At 37.6% G+C, this 22,859-nt stretch overlaps 1 protein-coding gene across 14 annotated transcripts in view; it reads right to left on the reverse strand.

The window, feature by feature from the left end:
- The window catches only part of LOC308188280 (uncharacterized protein), a 38,211-nt gene that overhangs the window by 502 nt on the left and 14,850 nt on the right, over positions 1-22,859 (reverse strand). For 3 of the 14 annotated variants that reach the window (XM_080577160.1, XM_080577158.1, XM_080577159.1), the window contains one exon: positions 16,896-22,443. In XM_080577160.1, coding sequence (XP_080433286.1) covers positions 18,036-18,971 — 936 coding nt within the window. In that variant the 5' untranslated portion in view covers positions 18,972-22,443 and the 3' untranslated portion in view covers positions 16,896-18,035. Of the gene's footprint in view, positions 1-73; positions 1,812-2,639; positions 15,967-16,895; positions 22,444-22,859 lie in introns of those variants that run through there. The other 11 variants (XR_013945312.1, XR_013945313.1, XR_013945314.1 and 8 more) reach the window with 8 other exon arrangements.

The following is a 22,859-nucleotide window of genomic DNA, read 5'->3' on the forward strand; positions in this document are numbered from 1 at the left end:
AAGAATAAAATGCACATATGGGACATTTATTTGTCAAACCATCCCTGACAAGTGAAATTTCCCATTAGACTACAAATACAGAACAGCTGTGAAAACCTAGACAACTTATTATAAGCAAGAATAGGCTGAACTAGAAAATAAAAAGCAGTTATTTTGGAAATTAAATCTCAAAGCTCTAAATAACCTCATAGGAAAAAAAATTTTTAAGTTTAAGTTTTTTTATAGTAATCATATTTTTCTAAAATGAGGAATATGGTGTTGTTTTTTGTTTTTGTTTGTTTTTTACTGGTGTCTTCAAAATTCAAGCTACAAACATCTTTTTATTTATTCAATACAGAGAAAAGATAATCAGTGGTAGTACATGCTATTATCTCACACTGTCACAAGTCCAAATGTGAGATCAAGTTATTCTGAAACATTTCAAGTATGCTTGTATGTAGCATGCAAGTTGTAACATCTTTTTCATGTTTTGGCTGTGTCAAAATGCAGACCTTAAGAACAATTTTGAGTAAAATCTTCTGCGACTGAAAAAATATTACTCAAGATACTTGTTCTAAAATTTTCTAGATTGTGTGACTGGTTGTCTTATGCAAGCACAGTGGAAGGCATATATCAAACATTGTATAACCAAGTTACAGTGCAACACTCTATTAAGCAAGTTGCTTGGAAGTTTGATTTCAGAAGCTTTTCTTTTCCAAATATAGCTTTCATATAAAAAATTAAATGAAAGGTTTATGTAGTGATCTTACGTGAACAGAAAGGGATATATTTCAGCCACTGAAATCAACATAATTCCTCAGGTGGGTACTACAGAATAATTTAACACAATTGGTGGTCTGTGCTTAAGAAAAGCAAAACGCTAGAGCAGCAGGGATTCTGCAGGTCAGGAAACAGCGTGGAAAAACCTGCTGGTACTATATATGGCATCCTCATTTCAGTGAATAGTAATTTCAAACAGTCTTTTAAAGTCATCAGTAAATACATAAAACCTTTCATATGAATTTTAACTTTAGTCAATTATTAACAGAGATGCAAAACAATGGATTATTTTATGTCTCACCTGAAGTCATTTGTAATTTCCAGAGCTAGTGTTCCAGAGCTAGTATACAAATATATCCTGTAAATAAAAGCATTAAAAGCATTTGGATACTTCAGAAACAAAATGTGTTGAAGTCATTTTTATTAATCCAGATCTACAGTGATAAGTCATATTCTCAGAAATTCTACAATTAAAATTAAAATATCATCATAACAATTATCAAAAATTGGTCTTCAAAGCTGTATTATATTTGGAGATTCTTTGCAGTCAAATTGCAATAAGATGTCAAGTTAACATTATATGTCTTTCAGTGTGAACATTCATTTGAATTAAATACATTCTAAATCAGCAATTATGGTAGCTTGGCGTGATTAACATGAGTTAAAATGAATCAGAGATGAGGTTAATCACATAAAATACCTGAAGTATAACTTTTCTTACAAGGAGAAGTATCTCAGGAACTGACAGAAAAGTATAGAATAACCTAGCTTAAGAATTTCTCAAGAAATACGCTTATTTTTCATATACATTTTCACTAAAGTTCTCCTCTCCTGCTACACATATGAAAATGTCATCACAATAAAGGCAAAAGCCCAATATCAGAAGACAACAGGAGAAATAAATGAAGATAACCTACTCCTGTTACACTACAATATCAATTTCTTACCTTGCATCTTTATTAAGTACAGATCTACAACTTCTCCTCAGGTCTGGTGTTTGAAGCCAGGAGGTTAGATAGCCTTTACTCTTTCCAATAAGTCCAAGCTTGAATCTAGTATGTCAAATTAATATTGAAACATAGCACCACATTAACTTTACACAGTAATATGATGAGTAGACAAAATCCTTTTTGTCTAAAATTCTTTTAGACCGTACTTTTTTTTTTGGATGGCATGTTTAGTATGAACTTCTAAAATAAAATACATAGATGACTTAAACTAGCTTACAGGGCTGTCTTTGTTCCTACCAGCATTTTACATTTATAGATTTATATAAAGTCATCTTTCTCCACAGGCTAAGAATTACAGAAATGCCAAGTTTTCTGCTTAACAAAACCAGTTCCCAAAAGGGCAAATGACTACAGGATCCAATTGCTTGCAAATTATTCCAGAAAAAAAATAAAAAAATGAGAGAGCAAAGAGAAGATGAGGTTTAATAACACTTCATATTTACCCAGGGATTCAAAACGTTGAAGTTGTGCTTTTAGTAAGCATAGACTGCTCAAAGGACTGAGCTAGCACTGAAAAGAATGAAAAACAAAACAAAACATACATGAGCGAAGGGACTTGCCCAAGGTCACAGTCAAGTCAGCAGTAGTGACAGTGATCAAGTGTATGTTGATAGAGAACAGTGTTCTGTGCCTACAAAAGGAAGGTATTTTCCCTGTTTTAAGGATCTACAGTTCATTACCCACAAGGGACTATATGAAGTTCTGATGCAGCTGTACTATAGTTCTGCTGATAACTTTAGGCAGAATATTTTCTCTGGCATTTATTTTTGTAGTATGAAAACCCAACTCCCCTTTACTTAGTAGCCATATACAGGATTTGAAATTTTCCACTAGCTAGTTTCAGTCTGTAACAGTTCAAATTCGATACACCTTAATGTAAAATAACAGAAGACCTTCTGTCCTTTTGCTTCTTTCAGTTGGATTTATGCCATTGGGAACACATCCCTCCTCCCTCTTCTTCTTCTTCTGACTTAAGATTGAACTAAAACAAACAAACAAACAACAACAAAAACATAAAAAATCTTTGTACAACAATAATTCCAACTTCCTTTCTTTCTTTCTTACAATTACCTTGTTTCATGCTTTGCAAATGTATGTTATTATTTACCAGGCACCATAACGTGGTAACATTTTATGTTTAAAGTATGTAAGGTAGTCGTGGAGTCATTTATGCTATAAGGAATCTTGACTTGCATGTGATCCACACTTGCAGCTCCCAGTTCCTCCTGATCTATTTCACTTGTGTATTGCTGTTTCCTAGTGCAAAACCACATAAAATACTGATCTGTTCTCTCCCACAATCTGATTTACAATCTATTTCCTTCCACTGAAAACAAAGCCAAAAAACCCCACCCAAAATAAAAAGACAGATTTGCATCTGCCAAAAGCCCTGATGGGCATGGATGTAGATTTTTATTTATTTATTTTTTATTTTTTTTTACCTGCATTTTATCTTGTTCTCAGAATGTCAACTCCCTAACTTCCACACAGAAGAAAAATTATAATCTTCAAGCCCTTGCTTTAACTTTTTTTCATTCTGATCAGCTACCCACGTTTTTGTAGTGGGTTTATGTGGCAAGGTTTTGGTAGCAGGGGGCATAGGGGTGGCTTCTGTGAGAAGGATGTAGAAGCTGCCCCATGTGAGGTAAGGGCCCCACTGCTGACCAGAGCCAAGCCAATCAGTGATGTTGTTTGCACCTCTGCGAGAGCATATTTAAGACGGGGAAAAAAAACGCTGCGCCACACACAGCATCTGGGAGAGTGAGAGGAGTGAGGAACAGCCTTGCAGGCATCAAGGTCAGTGAAGAAGGAGGGGGAGAGGTGCTCCAGGCGCCGGAGCAGAAGTCCCCTGCGGCCTGTGGTGAGGACCACGGTGAAGCAGGCTGTCCCCCTGCAGCCCATAGAGTACCACGGTGGAGCAGGTTTCCACGCTGCAGCCCGTGGAGGAGACCACGGTGGAGCAGGTGGGCCTGCACCGATGGAGGCTGCGGCCTGTGGAGGACCCCTGCTGGAGCAGATTCCGGGCCGGACCTGTAGCCCGTGGAGAGGAGACCACACAGGAGCAGGTGACCTGGCAGGAGCTGCTGCCTGTGGGGGATCCAGGTTGGAGCAGTTTGCTCCCGAGGGATGGACCCCGTGGTACGGACCCATATCTGGAGCAGTTCTTGAAGAGCTGCTGCCTGTGGGCAGCCCACGCCGGATCAGTTCGGCAAGGACTGCATCCCGTGGGAGGGACCCCACAGCACAGGGGATGAGAGTGACCGAGAAGCAGTGGCGGAGAAGTGCTATAGACTGACCATAACCCCCATTCCCCCTTTCCCCTGCGCTGCACGGGGGGAGCAGGTGGAAGAGGGTGTATGGGGGGAAGGTATTTTTGGTTTCTTTCCTTTGTCTCTCACTTCTCTAGCTTGTTAGTAATAGGTAATAAATCTTACTATCTCCCTATGCTGAGTTTGTTTTGCTCATCACGATAATTACTGCGCGATCTCCCTGTCCTTATTTCAATCTTTGAGCCCTTTTCATCATATTTTCTCCCCGTTCCTCTTTGAGGAGGGGGAGTGAGAGAGCGGTTGTGGTGGAGCTCGGCCGCCCACCCGAGTAAAACCACCACAGTTTTCTAGGTGATCTTTCACTTCTCCATGCTTTTGAATGCCTAATACTTTAATAGTAGTGATTCCAATCTATGCCATAGAAGGAGTTTGCTTTGGAACATTCTATGATCCTTTTCACTGGTTATCTAGATCAGGAAAATGATCGGAACATAAATATTTACTTTTCTTTTTTTTTTTTTTCCCTGTAGAAACCAAAATATGGAAGTGCTCTTTGCTTCATCAGTTTATATATAATAAAACATAACTGTGCTATAAAGTAGAGTTAAAGCAGTTTTGCTTTAAATCCTGAAGGAGTGTAGTTACTAGCATCGTACTGAACCTACAGTCCATCAGCTCCATCCAAGCCACAACGATCATCATTTAAGAGATTTCAAAGCTTCCCGAGCAGGGGATACCATATAGAAATGTACCTCTCCCATCATACAAGGTTTTTATCCAGAGAACCTTAGTAAGTAGGAAGGATAAGTCCCCAAGACTCTTTGTTTTACTCCCTTGAATTATCCTCAAATCAACTCCAACATAGTCTACTTTTAGATCATCAGGATAATTCTTTCCAGTTTTCTTCACACTTAGACCACTCTCTTGTCTTGTGGTACCGTATCTCACAGCAGTTCCCAACATCAACTTCTGCCCAAAGCAGTGCTTCCCCTGCCAATTAAATCAAGCAGAAAGCAGCTTTCCTGGTTGCTTATTCATTGGTACTAACATCTTTTCTCAGGTAAAATACATCTTCTGCTCTTCTGGAGCACAGTCCCACACCTGGAGAGATGACTAACAAGTCACAGGTGAACTCCCATAAGTGGTTAACCTCCCTTCTGACATTTCTGTGGTGTTCTAATTGAATTTCTATGCTGAATGCACACCTCATTGGTCTACTTTCCATTTTCGATCTTCTACTATGTGGGATATGTGACACTTCAAACATTAAATATGTTAGATGTTAGAAGTAAGGGCATGAAGGGGTAATTTCTATTACACAGTGTGCTTCTTTTACTTATCACATTTGAGATAGTAATAGTTTCATCTATTAATCTTCATGTACTCATGCAGATAGGGTATATGAACTGAAGGCAGAAAAACAACTCTTGTACCTTGTTATCAGTAAATTATTATTATTATTATTATTATTATTTGTTTACATAGCTACACTACCATTTTTTTCTACTGGGGAGCTGCAAGTTGCGTTCTTTCCTCCTGGTGCAGTTTTGAGAAGTAAGAAAGGAGTGAAAAGGAAATGAAAAAAGGTGATCTTTTAGTGTCTGTTCCCTAGATTTTCTGGCAATCACCCATATAAATCATACAACACTGCCAAAATGGAAGGCTGACATCATTTTATATCAAAGTCAGTGTTTTTGTTCCTCAGGTTTTTAGAAAATGGTTCTGAGACACACCTAAAACAATTTATAAGGGAGATTTGCTTTGAATAAGAAAATTCAAAATATTTCCCTTGCAGACTTATAATTTTTCTCACACACCCATGTTTTCTCTGGATTCCTCAGCTTCAGATATATACTGGATCATCAGTTGGAAATAATTTCATTTCTCTCAGGGCAGAATTTTTGACATTTCATCTCTTTTGCCTTGAAGTATGTCTTTGCAGCACTAGCTGTGATTTAACAGTGTTACATTAAGGAAAAAAGACTTTCTGAAGATAGTGAAGAATGATATTTTCTCTCAGTGTACTTTACTGAATAGTTAAAACAAGCAAATGCCTGCCTGAATTTTATTTGTTACTTGTGGCTCAGACTTGACCCTGCTGAATCTTGTGTATTTGCATATTTACAGGGCTTACCCTGAATTTGATTTGGCTACATGGTATTTGCTTTGTTTTGTTTGGATGTCAATAGACATACATTGAGATGATAGAGAAAATAATGCATATCATATCATCAAAAATATGTTATAGATAAAGTATATGGAGATCATGAAATTGATATTTGTGTTGAATTTCTAAACTCTTTGAATAAACTTTACTTACATGTTAAATAGGTAGAATACTTGAAAATATAAAGTATGTAGTATAAAGTCAGTAACATTCTTTTGAAACATGATTTTGTTCTTGTTATCAACATGGCTTATATAATTGGAATTAGTACAAAGGGGGAAAAGGATTCACTAGGGAAACAACAGTTAAGAAATATGTAAGTTTTTTCTATTTAGGATGGAAATAGGAGGAAAAAAGTGAGGTTGAAAATAATCAGTTACAGAAACAAAAGAGGAATTTCAGCCTAAAGAGAATTTTTCTGGCACTTTTTTTTTTTTTTAAACATAGAAAATATTAAACTATACTTGATACCACTTTTGAACTTGCTGCAACTGCAGAAGCTCTCTCTGAGTGTTTCCATAGGACTCCACAGCTTCTGGTCTTAACAAAATAGGGAGAAGTTCTCATTTAAAGAAGTTTCACACATGAAGTCTATATACTCTCCAACAAAGTCTATGTGAATTGAGACTTGAGGGGGTTAAAGACAAGATGTCTTGGAGTTTATTTTTTAAGTCAGAAAAAAACCTCATAAGTATAAAACTTCATAACATAAAACTTCATGAAACTCTATTTAACCTTTGAGATTATCCTTCCATTAAGGTTTCTGTTTCCTCTTCACTCTTTCATTCATTCATTATGCCATAATGAGCTATTTCTGAGGCATAATATGAATGTGCCTGTTCTTAATCTGTCCTGTGATAGAAAAACAGAAGGAAAATAACACTGTATGATGCAATTCATTTTCAGTATTTTTTTCTACTACCAACCCTCTCCCATCTCATTTGAATTTCATAGGAGAAAAGAAACACAACAGCTGCCTTCCCCTATTCGTGATGTCTTGGCAGATTCAGATTAGTGGAAAACTGTGCAACCTGCCTACTCTTATTAACTCTAAGGGACATAGTGACTTGGTCTTCTTGTAGGCAATTTCTCTAAGAAACATAGGATGGAACAGATAGTGGGGACTACGTGTTGTTTCCTAAAAAGATTAAGGTGAGAAATTCTGGTGTGATAGTAGAAGGTATACTGAAGTAATCGTTACCATTCTGGAGCTTGTCTTGGTTATGGTGCAAAGCATCTACATGTCAGACTAGAAACTGTAGTTGAATTACTGGCATGTGATTTCAGCTTTTCGAGTTTGTTTGACTGTCTTAAAATATAATAATAATAGTAATAAAAATCTAAACATACCTGGATTAAATTTTGATCAAATCAAGGAGCATTTGGACAATGGTCTCAGACATATGGTTTGATTTTTGGGTGGTCCCGTGTGGAGATGGGAATTGTACTTAGTGATCCTTGTGGGTCCCTTCCAACTCAAGATTCTCTTTTCCCTTCCTATTACTAAGCTAGGTTCAAATGCTTTTGTACATTATTCATCTGCTACCAAGGATTTGGCTCCGACAGGTTATTTCATCCAATGCAACCATTTCACTTGTAACTGCTGCTTTAATTTCCATTACCTTTGGAGAGCTATTTATGTACTGCTAATGTAGTTAACTGTTAATGTTAGTTCTTCCTCATTTCCACTACAGAATATTAATGCAGTTCAAGGGGAAAACTAATTTAATAGCATTAGGCATTTTGGGAATGTATAAATAAATGAAGGGCAAAATAAATTAGAAGATGAACCTGGAATGCATGGGTAATTAATACCAGGTATATATATTTTTTCTCATCTGGGAGAAGAAAGGGTGCTGAAAATGTCATTGCATTTTATATATCAGTATTTTTCATTTTTCCTCTGTCTGAAGGGAAGACACTGATGATCTGTTAAATCAAGTAGGGAAAGAATAGATATGAAGATATTTCAACACTCAGTTCAAATCTCTCTATTATTCTTGGCAATAACTACTTCTATAACTAGGCTTGAAAGGCATTGTATGAGAGAGTATAGCGACATTTCTTGGTTTAGTTTCCATAGCCCTTGGATTCCGCTGAAGGCTTCTTAACTCCTTGGAGTTTAGGAAAGACTGAAATTGTCTGAAAAAAAAGACACAGGCCTAATGTGTTCCACTAATACCAGTGAGAGGTTTTGTTCAACTTCTTCCCATACCAGGACCCTTGGAAGATCTATATTTATCGACAAGCTGATGGCATTCATTATTCTAAATATATCTGTAAGTCTAAACCCTCTGATACCAGGTGATTTCCTCAGTCTTGAAGTCTGTCTGGCAGGATCCACTCAATGGATATAATTTATACTTGATTTCAAGAAATTCACCTCAAAGGAAATTTTTCCACATACACTTACATAAATAAGTGGTGTGGATTACTTCTTTCTGTAATTATCTTGAAAGGCTGTTTTTTCAGAATCAGATAGCTTGGTTATCTTTTTGGCTATCTTTTCCTTCGCTATATTCATCAATATTCTCTATTTTTGATTCAAGCAGTTTCAGTCTTATAATTTTGTGTTTACATTTGTATTTCATTCTTAAGTATTCCTAATCTAGCTTTTACAGAAGACAGAATCTTCTCAAAAGTTAATATGTCTTCAGAATTTTTTTCCAGTTTAACTGACAGAAAATCTTTAGGAGCTGTGGTTTGGAGAGATTACTGGCTGCCGCATTGCTGAATCTAACCTGAGACTCCCATAGGTCAGTTTACTTTGAAGTTAGAGTTATTATCTAATCTTTCTCTCTTTTTAATTTTTTTTAAATTTTTATTTATTTATTTTTTTAGCTCTCTGTTTTGTTCATTCACAAAGTAGTAGGTATTATTTTTCCCAAACTAAACAATGTTTTTTAGGACCTGAGATGTGTTAAAGGAAGAAAAATTTTTTATTTATGCTTCACCAAATCCAGCTAATAAAAAAAAAATAAAAAAAAAAGCTCCAGCAGGTGAAATTTTGGACTCAATCATCACTCTAACAACATATACCTGAAGATGGTGAGGGTATCCAAATTTGAACAGTACACGTGAAGACTAGGATGAGGCTAGTATATAGATATATCATATATATTGTAGAGCCCACATATATATTTTTATCTCCCTCTATATATTCCTGCAGAGTTGCATGACTCTGCAGGAGAAGAGACAATATAATAGAAAGCAGACAATATAATAGTTTACATGTATATGTGTAATACCTACTATTTGCTTTAAATGGCCAATAATAATAAAAACAGCATGTTTTGCTGAGACATCATGTGGGAATGGCACATTTTTATGAATTAGTGAGCTGCTGTCAGAGCATGTTCATGACCTTTTAGATCAACAAAATATTGTGATTTGGATGAATTAGTGGTAGGCTGCTAAATGAACCTAGTGCACCTATGTTTCATTTGCTACCATTAAAATATAAATTTGTGCTTTTTCTCTTTTCTAACAGTTATAAGCATATGTGATTCTAGCTTTCTAAATCATATCTATTAGTTACATACTTCAGGCCCAGCTACTGTACACATATGGATTAAATTACTTATTGGGACACTGGTCGGATCTCAACTGTGATGTGACGATTATCAGATGTTTTTTACCCTTCTCAAGCACAAAGGCCTGAAGTATATATTAAGCCATAAAAATTCTATTTAGGGTAGTGTTAAAGTTCTGATAAATTCCTAGCAATGTTCAAGAAGATGAAAGTTGAAGCTGTTGATGACCAGAAGTTACTATGAAAGAGTAATCCTTACTTTCCAAAGGCAATATCTTAAAATCTGACAAAGTGGCTCCTAAGAACTGACCTCATAAATTGCATGAACTTCAGACATATGCAGTTTCACGGATATCAGGTATTCACATATAATAGGTTTGCCATGCTAGGAAAATTATTTTAAAAATATTAAGAAAATTGTAACTATTTAGGAGTTGAATGAATACTTTCATGAAAAGATTGTTTCCGGTCATAATGTTGATTTGATATTTTGAAGAATTTTTAAAATGAAAAACGTGTTTTCTCTTAAAAATGTTAAATTGTACAGAGGAAAAAGGGTTTTATTTCCATGATGTAGATGTTTTTAAACCATGATGTAGCTTTAAAAAAAAGCTATTATTCATGCACTTTTATCCAATTTCTAAAATTTTGATTCATTATTATTTTTCATTTCAATTTTTTAAACAAATCTTGTTGTTGTTTTTGTTGTTGTTTTTTCCATGACTCCTAGCTAAAATGTATGTTTTATTTCTCAGTGAAAACAACAGCAAAAAAAACCCTAAACTTTCACTGTTTTTATCATTCTTCCTTGTTACTGGCATAAATTGATTAACATCTATGTTATTTTAATCAACACTTTTCTATTTATTTTTTTTCCTTTTTCCTTCTCCGTAATATTCCAAAATATCATGAATATTAAAACTTTTGCAGAGTAAAACTTACCCCATCCATGTTCCAACATGAGATATGTCTTTTGCTACAGATTTTTTAAAAATTGAATTTAGTGGCAAAAAAAAAAGGAAGATGAATACAGACTGCAAATATTCTATAGTGATTAAAAAAAAAGAAATCTAGAAGGTGTTCTATTTTAAATCTTTGACAGAAAGTGTATTGAGGAATTCAAATGCGTTAATGATGTTAATTTTTCTGTTTGTTTGGTTCATTTTACCACAAGAGCTCTATATAAAAGTTTCTAGGTTTTGCATTTAATTAATAAACTCTGGTCACAATTATCCGTGAAACAGCTTGGATCTATGAAACTATTGTAGTCAGAGAAGAAATTTGCTTTAAGCTAAATTTAGTTTTAGTGGAACTATGTTGATGATGTTCTTCCACTGATCACGTACATATGTAGTTACAAGTAAACTTGCAGACTAGTGCATCAGCTGCAAGTATGTGATCTGCAAATAGTATAATTTTGGTTGGCCTTTGCTGTTTTAAGGAGTAGAACTGCATGAAGGAAAATTCTTTCTTCATTTGAGATATTACTGAAGAACCTATAAATCAATTTTGAAAACCCATGAGATACTTAGTATTCATACCCACTTAGGTGCAGTTTTGTTGGCTATTGTAACGGTCGTCTCCAAAATGGCTGCTTCTTTGTTACATAAAAATAAGGCCAATACCTTGAATATGAGGTGAATTTGTGAAATGAAACTTCCTGAAAAAATCTGAAAAGAACCATGTCTTTGGCAATTACATATTCAAAGAGTGTAGTTCATCTAAACAGTGCACATCATAGCAGTGAAAATTGCTGTATTAATACAAACCAAGTATGATCTGATATGATCTATGTTAATGTATACGCTATGAAAGAAGTCATAAAACATTTTCATCCTAAGTGGCCCACAGCTGCATCAAGATTTGTAAGTACATATATTTAAAAGTTACTCTAATCGAATGTGTATTTCTGGTTCCTTAGCTTGTCTGAGTTATGAAGGTCATGACTCAATATGTTTAGAAGAGTACATTTGGAGAAAAAAGTATTTGTTACGAAAAGCAAAACCAGATAAACAGAAAATATAGAGGATGGTGTTAAATGCTTGATATGTAGCGCTATGACACTCTTTGTGTCCTTTATGTGAAAGTATTTATATACAAATTCACAGTATAGATTGGATAAAAGGCTCAACAGTAGATGAACAGATAAGGTGTAATTTATAAATACCCACTGGAGAAGGGCCTACATTTACTTCCACTACATGAGAAGACAGACATAAAACATAGGTCTCATAGATTTGTGACATGGGGGCAGACCACAAAAAAAAAAAAAAAGGTTTATCATGCTTCCTGTCCCCGTTATAAGACATTAGCACTTTGTGAATATGGCAGGAAGTACAGCACCAAGGTTGTTTTGTTGTTCTTGTTGTTGGGTGTATTTTTTTTTTTTTTACTGTTTCCTCAATGCTACATATCACATTCAAGGAACCAGAGAGAAATGTTCTTCTGTGTGAACGCAGCTCAGTGCTGTAAATTCACATCTCTGCAAGGTGAACTGCTGCAGAGGAGAGGAGGGCTCAAGACCTCCTTTCATATTACGTTTGAGCTTACAGCATACACTGCAGAGGAGAATACAAAGTCCTCTGCACAAAAGCCATGGTAGAATATGGTGGAGCTAGGGTGCCAAAACAAAGCACACAATATTCTCAATGTGGCATATTAAAGGGCAATACAAAATTTCTTTAAAAATATTATAAGCTTGAATTTTTAGCAGTTGAAGCTGAAAGATAAAATCCCAGTTCCACTAGCAGCAATATGAATGTCACTGTTGACTTTATTGAGGCCAGATTCCAGCTGTTGTGTATTGCGACTTACTGAAGTTATGTTGATTTGCACCGGTTGAGGGTTTGGCCCAGACTGGCTAAGCATTGCCAGGCATTGTACTGTGTGCTATTGTCCACTGGGGATAGGGTTAATCATCAGCTTGCTTTACAGGTGAAACGATATCCACCAAAAGGTCAGAAACTCCTGTCGCTACCAGTCCTAGGTGAATTTTAGAGACTGCTGTAAAAGTACCTTAATGAATTGCAGAAGACAATATAATAACCCGTATGGACGTTTTACAGCAAAGGAGAATATATTACCTTCATATCGAAGAACATATGATGGATTATTTTTCCCCTCCTTTACTGCAGTATCTTTTCTTTTTCAGTAGTTGAAGATAATTTTGAACATTACTTCGTTTAGTTTTGAGGTCAGACTTTAACGGTGTATGAATGTGATACAGTCATAGCTCCTTTGTATAGATGATTTGATACCAAATAGATTCAGCATTGGTTCTAATAATTCAGATTGGCCTTTGATAAAACTCATTCAGTACTTAGGAGTACTATATATTTGCATCATTCAAAACAAACAACTGGAGTTGGGTGGCAAAACTTTTCCTTAAATACCATGGGTTTGCTCCATTATTAGGAATCTAATTTCCTTGTCCAGAACATTTCTGATCTGTTCAATGTGGGACTTGGAACTCTTGACACATCCCTTCCTGCCTTCACTTGAACCATAAAGAATTGTATGCAGTGATGTAGGAACAACACTCCATTTCTGAAAGCCTGCTTTGCCTGTGGCATTGTAGAATTTGCCCCAATTATCCTACGAAGGGAATGACAATCATGTGTTACCTAACTTTTTATCCATTACAAGTCCTTTAAAAAAGATGTCCCTTATACTTCGTTGTTCTTGGTTTCTGACTCTAACTGAACTATGAGTTGAAGACCAAATATCATAGCTGGAAGAATTTAACTGTGAGACTATCCAAGAGAAAACAATCTTTTTAGGGGACATTACCTGATTTCCCGTGTCTTTTCTGCCTTGCCAGGGAACATTATATCCAACCATAACAGTCCCAACTGTCCAGGCAGAATCACCACGTCAGACATTTTGCAGACCTTCCTGCAGGCTCCAGGAGCCTCTAAGGCCAGCTGCATTCACAGCCTCAATGGAGAGAGGAAGGGTTGTTGTCACACGTATTATAAGTACAAAGTGCCTCTGGGCACTTCAGTTCACAGTTCTGGCATCTTCCCAGAGCTCTCTAACTACAAGAGCAGAAGGATTTGTTGCATAACGTGTGCAGTAGAACTTCTTGTCTGTACATGCAAGATGGACTCCATTTAATAACTCCTCAGAGAATTTGTATATACTTTTATTAGAACAAAAGACACCCAACAATGCAAACAATCTCATTTCATGAAACTATTGGGTGCACATCATAGCTCTTAAATATCAAAATTAATGAAGAAGAAAACATACTAAGTAGGATTGATGCATATTCTTAGGTTAATTTTGGGCTCCAGTGTGGTACTGTAGGAAATGCAGTTGTCTGAACTGTAATATAAAATGCCAGTGGTCACCATTCAAAAGTCTGGCTTTACTCCAAAGTATGATGACTGAAGTTTTATTGGTATTCTGTACTGGGAAGCTTTGCAGAATCTTAAATGCCATTATAAATGCTGACTTTGAGTGGTTATTTCAATAACAGAACAGACAATTATGTGTACAATGGGAAAAACAGAAAGGATTCTAATGCTAGAGGAGGGAAATGAAAAACATTATGAAGTTATGCAAAGGTTAGATTGGAAAGATTCCCTGAGTATTTAATTATGATGTGCAGCTGTTTTTTTTTTCTTCACAATTTGTGTTAGAGGAAAGACTGACAAAAAGAAAAATGTAAGTTCAGAATATAGGTACTGCAGATTGGTTTAAAAGACTGTTTTAAGTAGATCTATTAACCTGTCTTGAAAGGAATATAAAATATGGTGTATAAAAGCTGGAAATAGCAAGTGATGGAGTGCTCTGAAAGAAACATGAAGAGATCAATTATCACTGTATGTGAGACAAGCTTTACAGAACAAGAGCATAACTATATTAGGTGATTCTCACATCATTTTATGCTGAAGTATATATCAGAAAGTTAGATGGTGGCTATAAAAAAAGAATAAAGGTCTACACCACATCAAAAACTTTATTTTCTATTTGATGGTAAAATTTACTTGAAATGTAAGAAAGTTCTGATGGATACAAATAATTAGACCGGGAAATGTATGTGGAGTAGAAAAAGCAAAATCTTAAACAATATTTTGCAGTGCTTTAAATCTCATGATGTGATTATAATAGCCATAACATATAATATTGTTTCTGGTAGAAGATACCAGGTCCTTCTGAAAGCAAGAAATTTGTGGGCATTCCTAAATACTAAATAATATAAACTGATAATGTTTCAAATTCATGAAGTCTTAATAGAAGCAATGGCTAGATTAGTGATGTTATCCTTGACACAGGTAAGATAGGTGATAAACAGATTAACAGTTTTTTACATATATTTTTCAGAAGGACTTTACAGGATCAAGAAACATGATTGCCCTTTTGCAATCAACAATCTGAAGCATGAAGAAAACATCAGATCTGATGATGGTTGGACAGTAAATCTGCAGCAAAGCTGGGAGCAAAACATAGGGTTACTGACTCCCAGCTTGGGACTCTAACTGCATAAAAATATAACCACTACATGAAATCAAATTCCTACGTTACCCTGCACTGAGAGAATCAGAATAGTAGCCATCAGACAACCATTATATTTGTACATAACTTGATTTTATAGGTTCTGGTGTAAATCTTCTTTATGGACTTGCAATAGAGTGAAGTTAGCGGTGTCTCAGTGGAGCCTGTGAAAGTGCTGTTAGATCAGGACATAGCATAGAATAATGGAATAATGACACATGTTTGAGGTAAAACACAGCTTTCTGAAGTAGTGTAGGATGAAGGAATAATTTGTTGCAGAATGAGTACTCAGAGAGAACATTTTGATTGCTTGGAATGATTCCAAAAAAGCAAACTTTTTTTTTTTCTCTGATAAAAAAAATAATAATCCTGCCATAAATCTTTCATTAAGAATTTTATTATTGTTTATTATATATTTTAATCTTCGGTGCACTTTAATAGCGTTCTCTTTGATGCTCTTCTCCAGTGATAATCAAGCAAAAGTTACATAGTATTGCAACAAATCAAAAAAGGCCCCTAAACGAACACCAAATCTTCATGCACTCATTTCTTGCATAAACTTCCATATCAGTATCCAGAACCTCTCAAACTGTACCTTCAGTCTATTGGAGAGAAGCAGGCTATACCAGGTTCAGTCAGGTTTCATTAAGTGGTGACACCACCAGGAAGTTGATAGGACAGCCAGGCCTTTGCTGAGTTTTTGGAACACAGTATTTCAGTAGAATGATGCTGGGATTTAGACAAAAAATATGTTACTGATCTTGTTCATCACCTGTTTCTCAAGAAAATGGCTTATTCTACTGCTCCCTCTGCTATATATATATTTATATATATATGTTCTATTTTAATCAGTACCATTTCTAAACTGCATTTCACACAGAATCACACAGAATCATCTAGGTTGGAAGAGACCTCCAAGATCACCCAGTCCAACCTCTGACCTAACAAGTCCTCCACTAAACCATATCACTAAGCTCAACATCTAAATGTCTTTTAAAGACCTCCAGGGATGGTGACTCAACCACTTCCCTGGGCAGCCCATTCCAAAGCCTAACAACCCTTTCAGTAAAGAAGTTCTTCCTAATATCCAATCTAAACCTCCCCCGGCGCAACTTTAGCCCATTCCCCCTCGTCCTGTCACCTGGCACGTGGGAGAATAGACCAACCCCTACCTTGCTACAGCTTCCTTTAAGGTACCTGTAGAGTGCGATAAGGTCACCCCTGAGCCTCCTCTTCTCCAGGCTGAACAATCCCAGCTCCCTCAGCCGCTCCTCATAAGACTTGTTCTCCAGACCCCTCACCAGCTTCGTTGCCCTTCTCTGGACTCGCTCGAGCACCTCCATGTCCTTCTTGTAGCAAGGGGCCCAAAACTGAACACAGTACTCGAGGTGCGGCCTCACCAGAGCCGAGTACAGGGGGACAATCACTTCCCTAGCCCTGCTGGTCACGCTGTTTCTTATACAAGCCAGGATGTTGTTGGCCTTCTTGGCCACCTGAGCACACTGCTGGCTCATATTCAGCCGACCATCAACCAATACTCCCAGGTCCTTCTCTGCCAGGCAGCTTTCCAACCACTCATCTCCCAGCCTGTAGCGCTGCTTGGGGTTGTTACGCCCCAGGTGCAGGACCCGGCACTTGGCCTTGTTGAACTTCATACAGTTGACCTCAGCCCATCGGTCCAGCCTATCCAGATCCTCCTGCAGAGCCTTCCTTCCCTCGAGCAGATCGACACATGCACCTAACTTGGTGTCATCTGCAAACTTAGTGAGGGTGCACTTGATCCCCTCATCCAGATCATCGATAAAGATATTGAAGAGGACCGGCCCCAGTACTGAGCCCTGGGGGACTCCACCAGTGACCGGCCTCCAACTGGATTTGACTCCATTCACCACAACTCTTTGGGCCCGGCCATCCAGCCAGTTTTTAACCCAACGAAGCGTACGCCAGTCCAAGCCCCGAGCAGCCAGTTTCTTGAGGAGAATGTTGTGGGAAACGGTGTCAAAAGCCTTACTGAAGTCAAGGTAGACCACATCCACAGCCTTTCCCTCATCCACCAAGCGCGTCACTTGGTCATAGAAGGAGATCAGGTTCGTCAAGCAGGACCTGCCCTTCATAAACCCATGCTGACTGGGCCTGATCGCCTGGTTGCCCTGTAAGTGCCACGTGATGACACTCAAGATAATCTGCTCCTTGAGTTTCCCTGGTGGTGATGTCAAACTAACAGGCCTATAGTTCCCCGGGTCTACCCTCTGACCCTTCTTGTAGATGGGCGTCACATTTGCTAGCCGCCAGTCAACTGGGACCTCCCCTGATAGCCAGGACTGCCGATAAATAATGGAAAGCGGCTTGGCCAGCTCCTCCGCCAGTTCTCTCAGTACTGTCTGGTGGATCCCATCCGGCCCCATCGACTTGTGTACATCCAAGTGCTATAGCAGGTCGCCAACCATTTCCTCGTGGATAGTGAGGGCCACATTCTGCTCCCCATCCCCTTCCACCAGCTCAGGGTACTGGGTATCCAGAGAACAACTGGTTTTGCCGCTAAAGACTGAGGCAAAGAAGGCATTAAGGAACTCAGCTTTTTCCTCATCCCTTGTGACTAAGTTTCCCCCCACATCCAGTAAAGGATGGAGATTCTCCTTAGTCCTCCTTTTGGTGTTGATGTATTTGTAAAAACATTTTTTGTTATCTTTAACGGCAGTAGCCAGATTTAGCTCCAGATGAGCTTTGGCCCTTCTAATTTTGTCCCTGCACAGCCTCGCAACAGCCTTATAGTCCTCGTGAGTGGCCCACCCTCTTTTCTAAAGATTGTAAACCCTCTTTTTTCTCCTAAGCTCGAACCACAACTCTCTGTTCAGCCAGGCCAGTCTTCTTCCGTGCTGGCTCGTCTTTGGGCACGTGGGGACAGACTGCTCCTGAGCCATTAAGATTTCCTTCTTGAAGAGTGTCCAGCCTTCCTGGACTCCTCTGCCCTTCAGAATCACCTCCCAAGGGACTCTGCCAACCAGTGTCCTGAACATCTCAAAGTCAGCCCTCTGGAAGTCCAAGACAGCGGTTTTACTGGTCCCCTTCCTGACTTCGCCAAGAATAGAGAACTGAACCATTTCGTGGTCACTCTGCCCAAGACAGCTCTCGACCACCACATCTCCCACCAGTCCGTCACTGTTTGTGAACAGAAGGTCTAGCGGGGCACCTCCCCTGGTAGGCTCTCTAACCAGCTGCGTCAGGAAGTTATCTTCCACGCTCTCCAGAAACCTCCTAGACTGCTTTCTCTGGGCTGTGTTGTGCTTCCAGGATATGTCTGGGAAGTTCAAGTCCCCCGCAAGAACAAGCGCTGACGATTTTGCAACTTCTGCCAGCTGCCTGTAGAACTCCTCATCAGTCTCCTCATCCTGGTTCGGTGGTCTATAACAGACCCCCACCAGGATGCTTGCCTTGTTGGCCTTCCTGCTGATCCTAACCCACAGAGACTCAACCTTATCAGTCCCCGCCTCAAGTTCCTCAACATAAAAACACTCTCTAATATAGAGAGCCACACCACCACCCCTTCTGTGCTGCCTGTCCCTTCTGAAGAGCCTATAGCCAGGCATTGCAGCACTCCAGTCATGAGAGTGGTCCCACCACGTTTCTGTGATGGCAACCAAGTCGTAGCCGGCCTGGTGCACGATGGCTTCCAGTTCCTCTTGTTTGTTACCCATGCTGCGTGCATTAGTGTAGATGCACTTCAGTCGGGCCATTTCCTAGCTCTCCATATTAATTGGTTCGCCATAAGTAGCTTACAAGAAAGAATCTTTGTTGTTTTGTTGTTATGTTTGACTGTAAAGCCTTTCTGAATAATATCACATTGAAATAAGCAGAGGCATGAACCCTTGAATGAACATATTAATTCATAAAACCCAACCACACTAATTATGAAGTATGAATTATTCGGCAACTGGTGTGACCTGATTGGCTGTTTGTTATATGCAATTCAGTATACCTCTAAGATAAAATACTTAAAATGAACTTCATACTTAAAGCATCATTTTAGACCCTGAAGTCACATTGAAGGCTCACTGCTTTTGTTGAAATTACGTTACTGGTATCATTATAAGTAAATTTCTTTCTGCCTTTAAAATTGTGTAAGTTCTTGCTAAAATAATTAAAGCAATAAACTAAAAATAAAAAACTCCTGCTGTTTGAACAGTTTCATCTTCTTACTAGGATGGAATGACATCTTGGTTAATTGACACTTTTGAATTAACATAATTCATAAGAAACTGAACCATAAGGAGCGTGGGCTGGATTTTTGATATAGTTTTTAGTCACAATTGATTTTTCTCAAGTAAAACTCTCTAGCGTTATTGTTTAGCTTCTCACAGGTGAAATAAGTGAAGATCTGTTTTTGAGTTTTAGGTAGTTGTTTCACTTTTTTGTGTTCTGAATAAGAAAGTCAGAAAGCTGCTGGTCTCTTTTCACACAGGCCACCCCCCACTACCAAACCTTGCCACCTATACCCAAAACACACTAAAACTGAAAGGATACCCTTACATCTCTTGTTTGAAACATGTACGAAAGTGAGATTCCTAGTATGTCTCCTATGATATGACAGATTTTTGAGAATAAAGTGCTGTCTCAGAAAAATATTTGTTATACTACTGTGGGAGCAGGTGGAATATATGTTTCTGTAGAGGAACAAGTAGTGCATTTTTTGTTCCAGTACAGCATCAGTTCCAGTACAAGCACCAGCTCAGATGAAGAACTTTGAAACACGTTTCCACCCCTCTTGGTGGGGAGGGCAGATATGGAGCATAAACTGGTCTGAACTGTTCTGGGATAGGGGCCCTCTGTGTATCCTATTGTCTCCTATGCAATCATATGCACCACTCTCAAAGAAGACTTAAGTTTTCCACTTAGCGTGGGATTAGGGCATTCCTTATGGACACCTGCACTCTTGCATTCTCACCTGCTCTTCTTGAATCAGAGTTTCTTTCCTCTTGATTGCCCAACTCAGAGGCTTGGTGATGCCCTTATTTGTTCAGCCTCAAAATCATAGATTCTTTTGTGCAGAAGAACCTGTTTTCAATAGTAGAGTTGTTTTGGGGCCATCCTAAACTATGTGACACAAGCTTTTTGAGGGGGAAGGAAGAAAGAGGGTTTTGATAATAGACGTTGAAATTCCTGACAGAAGCATAAAACTCTGCTCAGCGTTGCTTACTGGTGAGCTTGGGTATCCACTTACAGTATGCTGGCTGCTCTGAATTTCCTATTGTGGTTGCTAACTCAACTGTGGTTGTATGAGCTGCCTAAAATTCAGTTGTTGCAACACAACCTCACAGTAGTGCTTGGAGTCAATAAACCTATTTGAAAACTTACTCTTCTGTCACATTTGAAGCAAGGACTTGAATCCAAATTGTTTAGATCCTCAAAGACTACTTCAGTTAATAATCTACTGGATGTTCTATTTGTTTCTGTTGTTTTTTTTTGTTTGTTTTGGTTGTTGTTATTGTTGTTTTCCTGGATACTGTATAAACAATGAACTATTAATTGTATATTAATTATAGCAGAAATTTCCATCTCTCTCCTAGCCCTAAAGAAATATCCTCATCATTGAACTATGGTATTTAAAACTTGCAATTTCTTCTCTGGCCACAGGAAAACTTAATTATTTTATAGAGAAAATTCAACAGAAGATATTAAGGGAGTCCTGAATATCCAACAGACACTTGAGATACAGATATGCTATCCTAAGCAGCTCTCAGACAGGATAAGTTAATGAATTATTGCTTTTAGAAACTTCCTAGAATTAAGGTACCCAAACTTTGGAAGCATTATAAAGGAAAATTTGTGCAATCCTGTTGTCAGGAAGGTAGGTCTGTATAGAATTGTTGATATCAAATGATAATTAATGTGCCTCAAGATATCAAAATGATCTAGTTGTCAAAGTTGGAAGCTGAGTAACTATGATCTTTTGTAACTCTAGTCTTTGTTAAAGCATATGCAGACTGGTAAAAAACTTCCCTAAAGTGTGTAACATATATCTACTGCTACCACAAGAAATTAATATTTTTTGGACATTGTAGAACTTTCTAAATAAATGTCTACATCAAAACTTTTTCCTGTACATTCTGCCTAACTATTCCCCCCATGAATACTTGTATCATTCAGATGCTAGGAAAAAAGAAAGTTATTGGACTTTTCTATGTTTGTCATCTAGTTTCCATACCAGGTAATGGACATCACTTCCAATGTTGTGATCACACACTCCTTTCTCTTAAACAGTGTTTAATACTTGTTAAATATATATATATATATATTTTTTCTCTTGTATGCCCTATATAAATCAGGTTTATGTAAGAAAAGGCCATCTCTTAAGCTTAAAGAAATTCAAAAATTTCTATTTTTCCACATACAATTATCATGTGGGCTAACTGAAAAGAACAGTGAAAATAACAGGAAGAAGGAACTGAAAAAGAGTACTAGTGAGAATGTTTCAAGAAAAAAAGAAAAAGACCATGGCATTGTTATGAACTGCAAGCACATAAAATGCTGCTATGAAGAAGAAAGAAATAATAAGTTCTCTGTGCCTAGAGAGGACAGAAAAAGAATTAATAGGCTTAAGTTACAGCCAGGAAGATTTAAGATAGATAGTAAGTAAAATTTTCTAACGACATGGATCATGACACACTGGAATAGATTGCCTGAAGAGCTTTTGGAGTTTCGGTCATTGGAAATCTCTAAGGACAGGTTAGATAAACATCTATCAAAGTTGACAGGTACAGTTGATTCTGCCTGCAGGGGAAGAATAAAGTAGATGACCTTCTGAGGTCTCTTCCAGCCTTATTTGTCTCTGATTCTGTGATAGGTAGCAGTTCTAGTCTACAGGCACACTCATGACTTCAATAGGGGTATTTATAGAATAAAGTACTCTTCAAAAAGACATTTGCAAACATGTCATTTTTCTGCAAGTAAATACATAAAAGGAGTAGAGCTCCTGGCTGAAAATGGCACCCACTTTTTTTTTTTTTTTTTTTCTGATCGAAATAACTACATAGTAAATGGATTCTGTCAAGACTGTGGGTAGCAGTTGGACTTGAATTTTTAAGGTTTCCATGGGAAGCCACATTGCCTCCCTCAGCATTATAAGTAAGATACTGAAACACATTTAAATGTCTACCTTCCAAATACTCTTAAAGGATATGATTTCTGTAATATATGCAATTGGTGGGCCTGTAAGAATAAAATAATTCTTGGATCATCTCAAACATCAGGCAATAAAATATAGGCACCATTATATTTGGGGCTGCATACAGTCTCAAAATATATATGGAATTCCATCACCAGTGTTGGCTGGAGTTACCTCAAAAATTTATTATTTGTAAAAGAGATACCCTGAGCTCATTTGTCAGGGAGTGACATCTAGAGCATTTACCAGGCAAAATTGCTATTGTGAGATTTTACTACCAGGTTTTAATTATCATTTTAAAATAACAAACAAATAAAGCACTGTAAATCTAACCCATTTAAGAAACTTACTCTTCACTTTGGCATTTCCCTGTGTCTCTCCTCCAGAACTCAGGAGATTTTTACAGAACTGATTGCTTTAGTGCTGGGCACTTGATTGACATTCCAGAGATGGCATATCT

The sequence above is a fragment of the Anser brachyrhynchus genome (assembly GCF_964034855.1).
Source record: "Anser brachyrhynchus genome assembly, chromosome: 1".
In the NCBI taxonomy this organism is placed as follows: Eukaryota; Metazoa; Chordata; class Aves; order Anseriformes; family Anatidae; genus Anser; species Anser brachyrhynchus.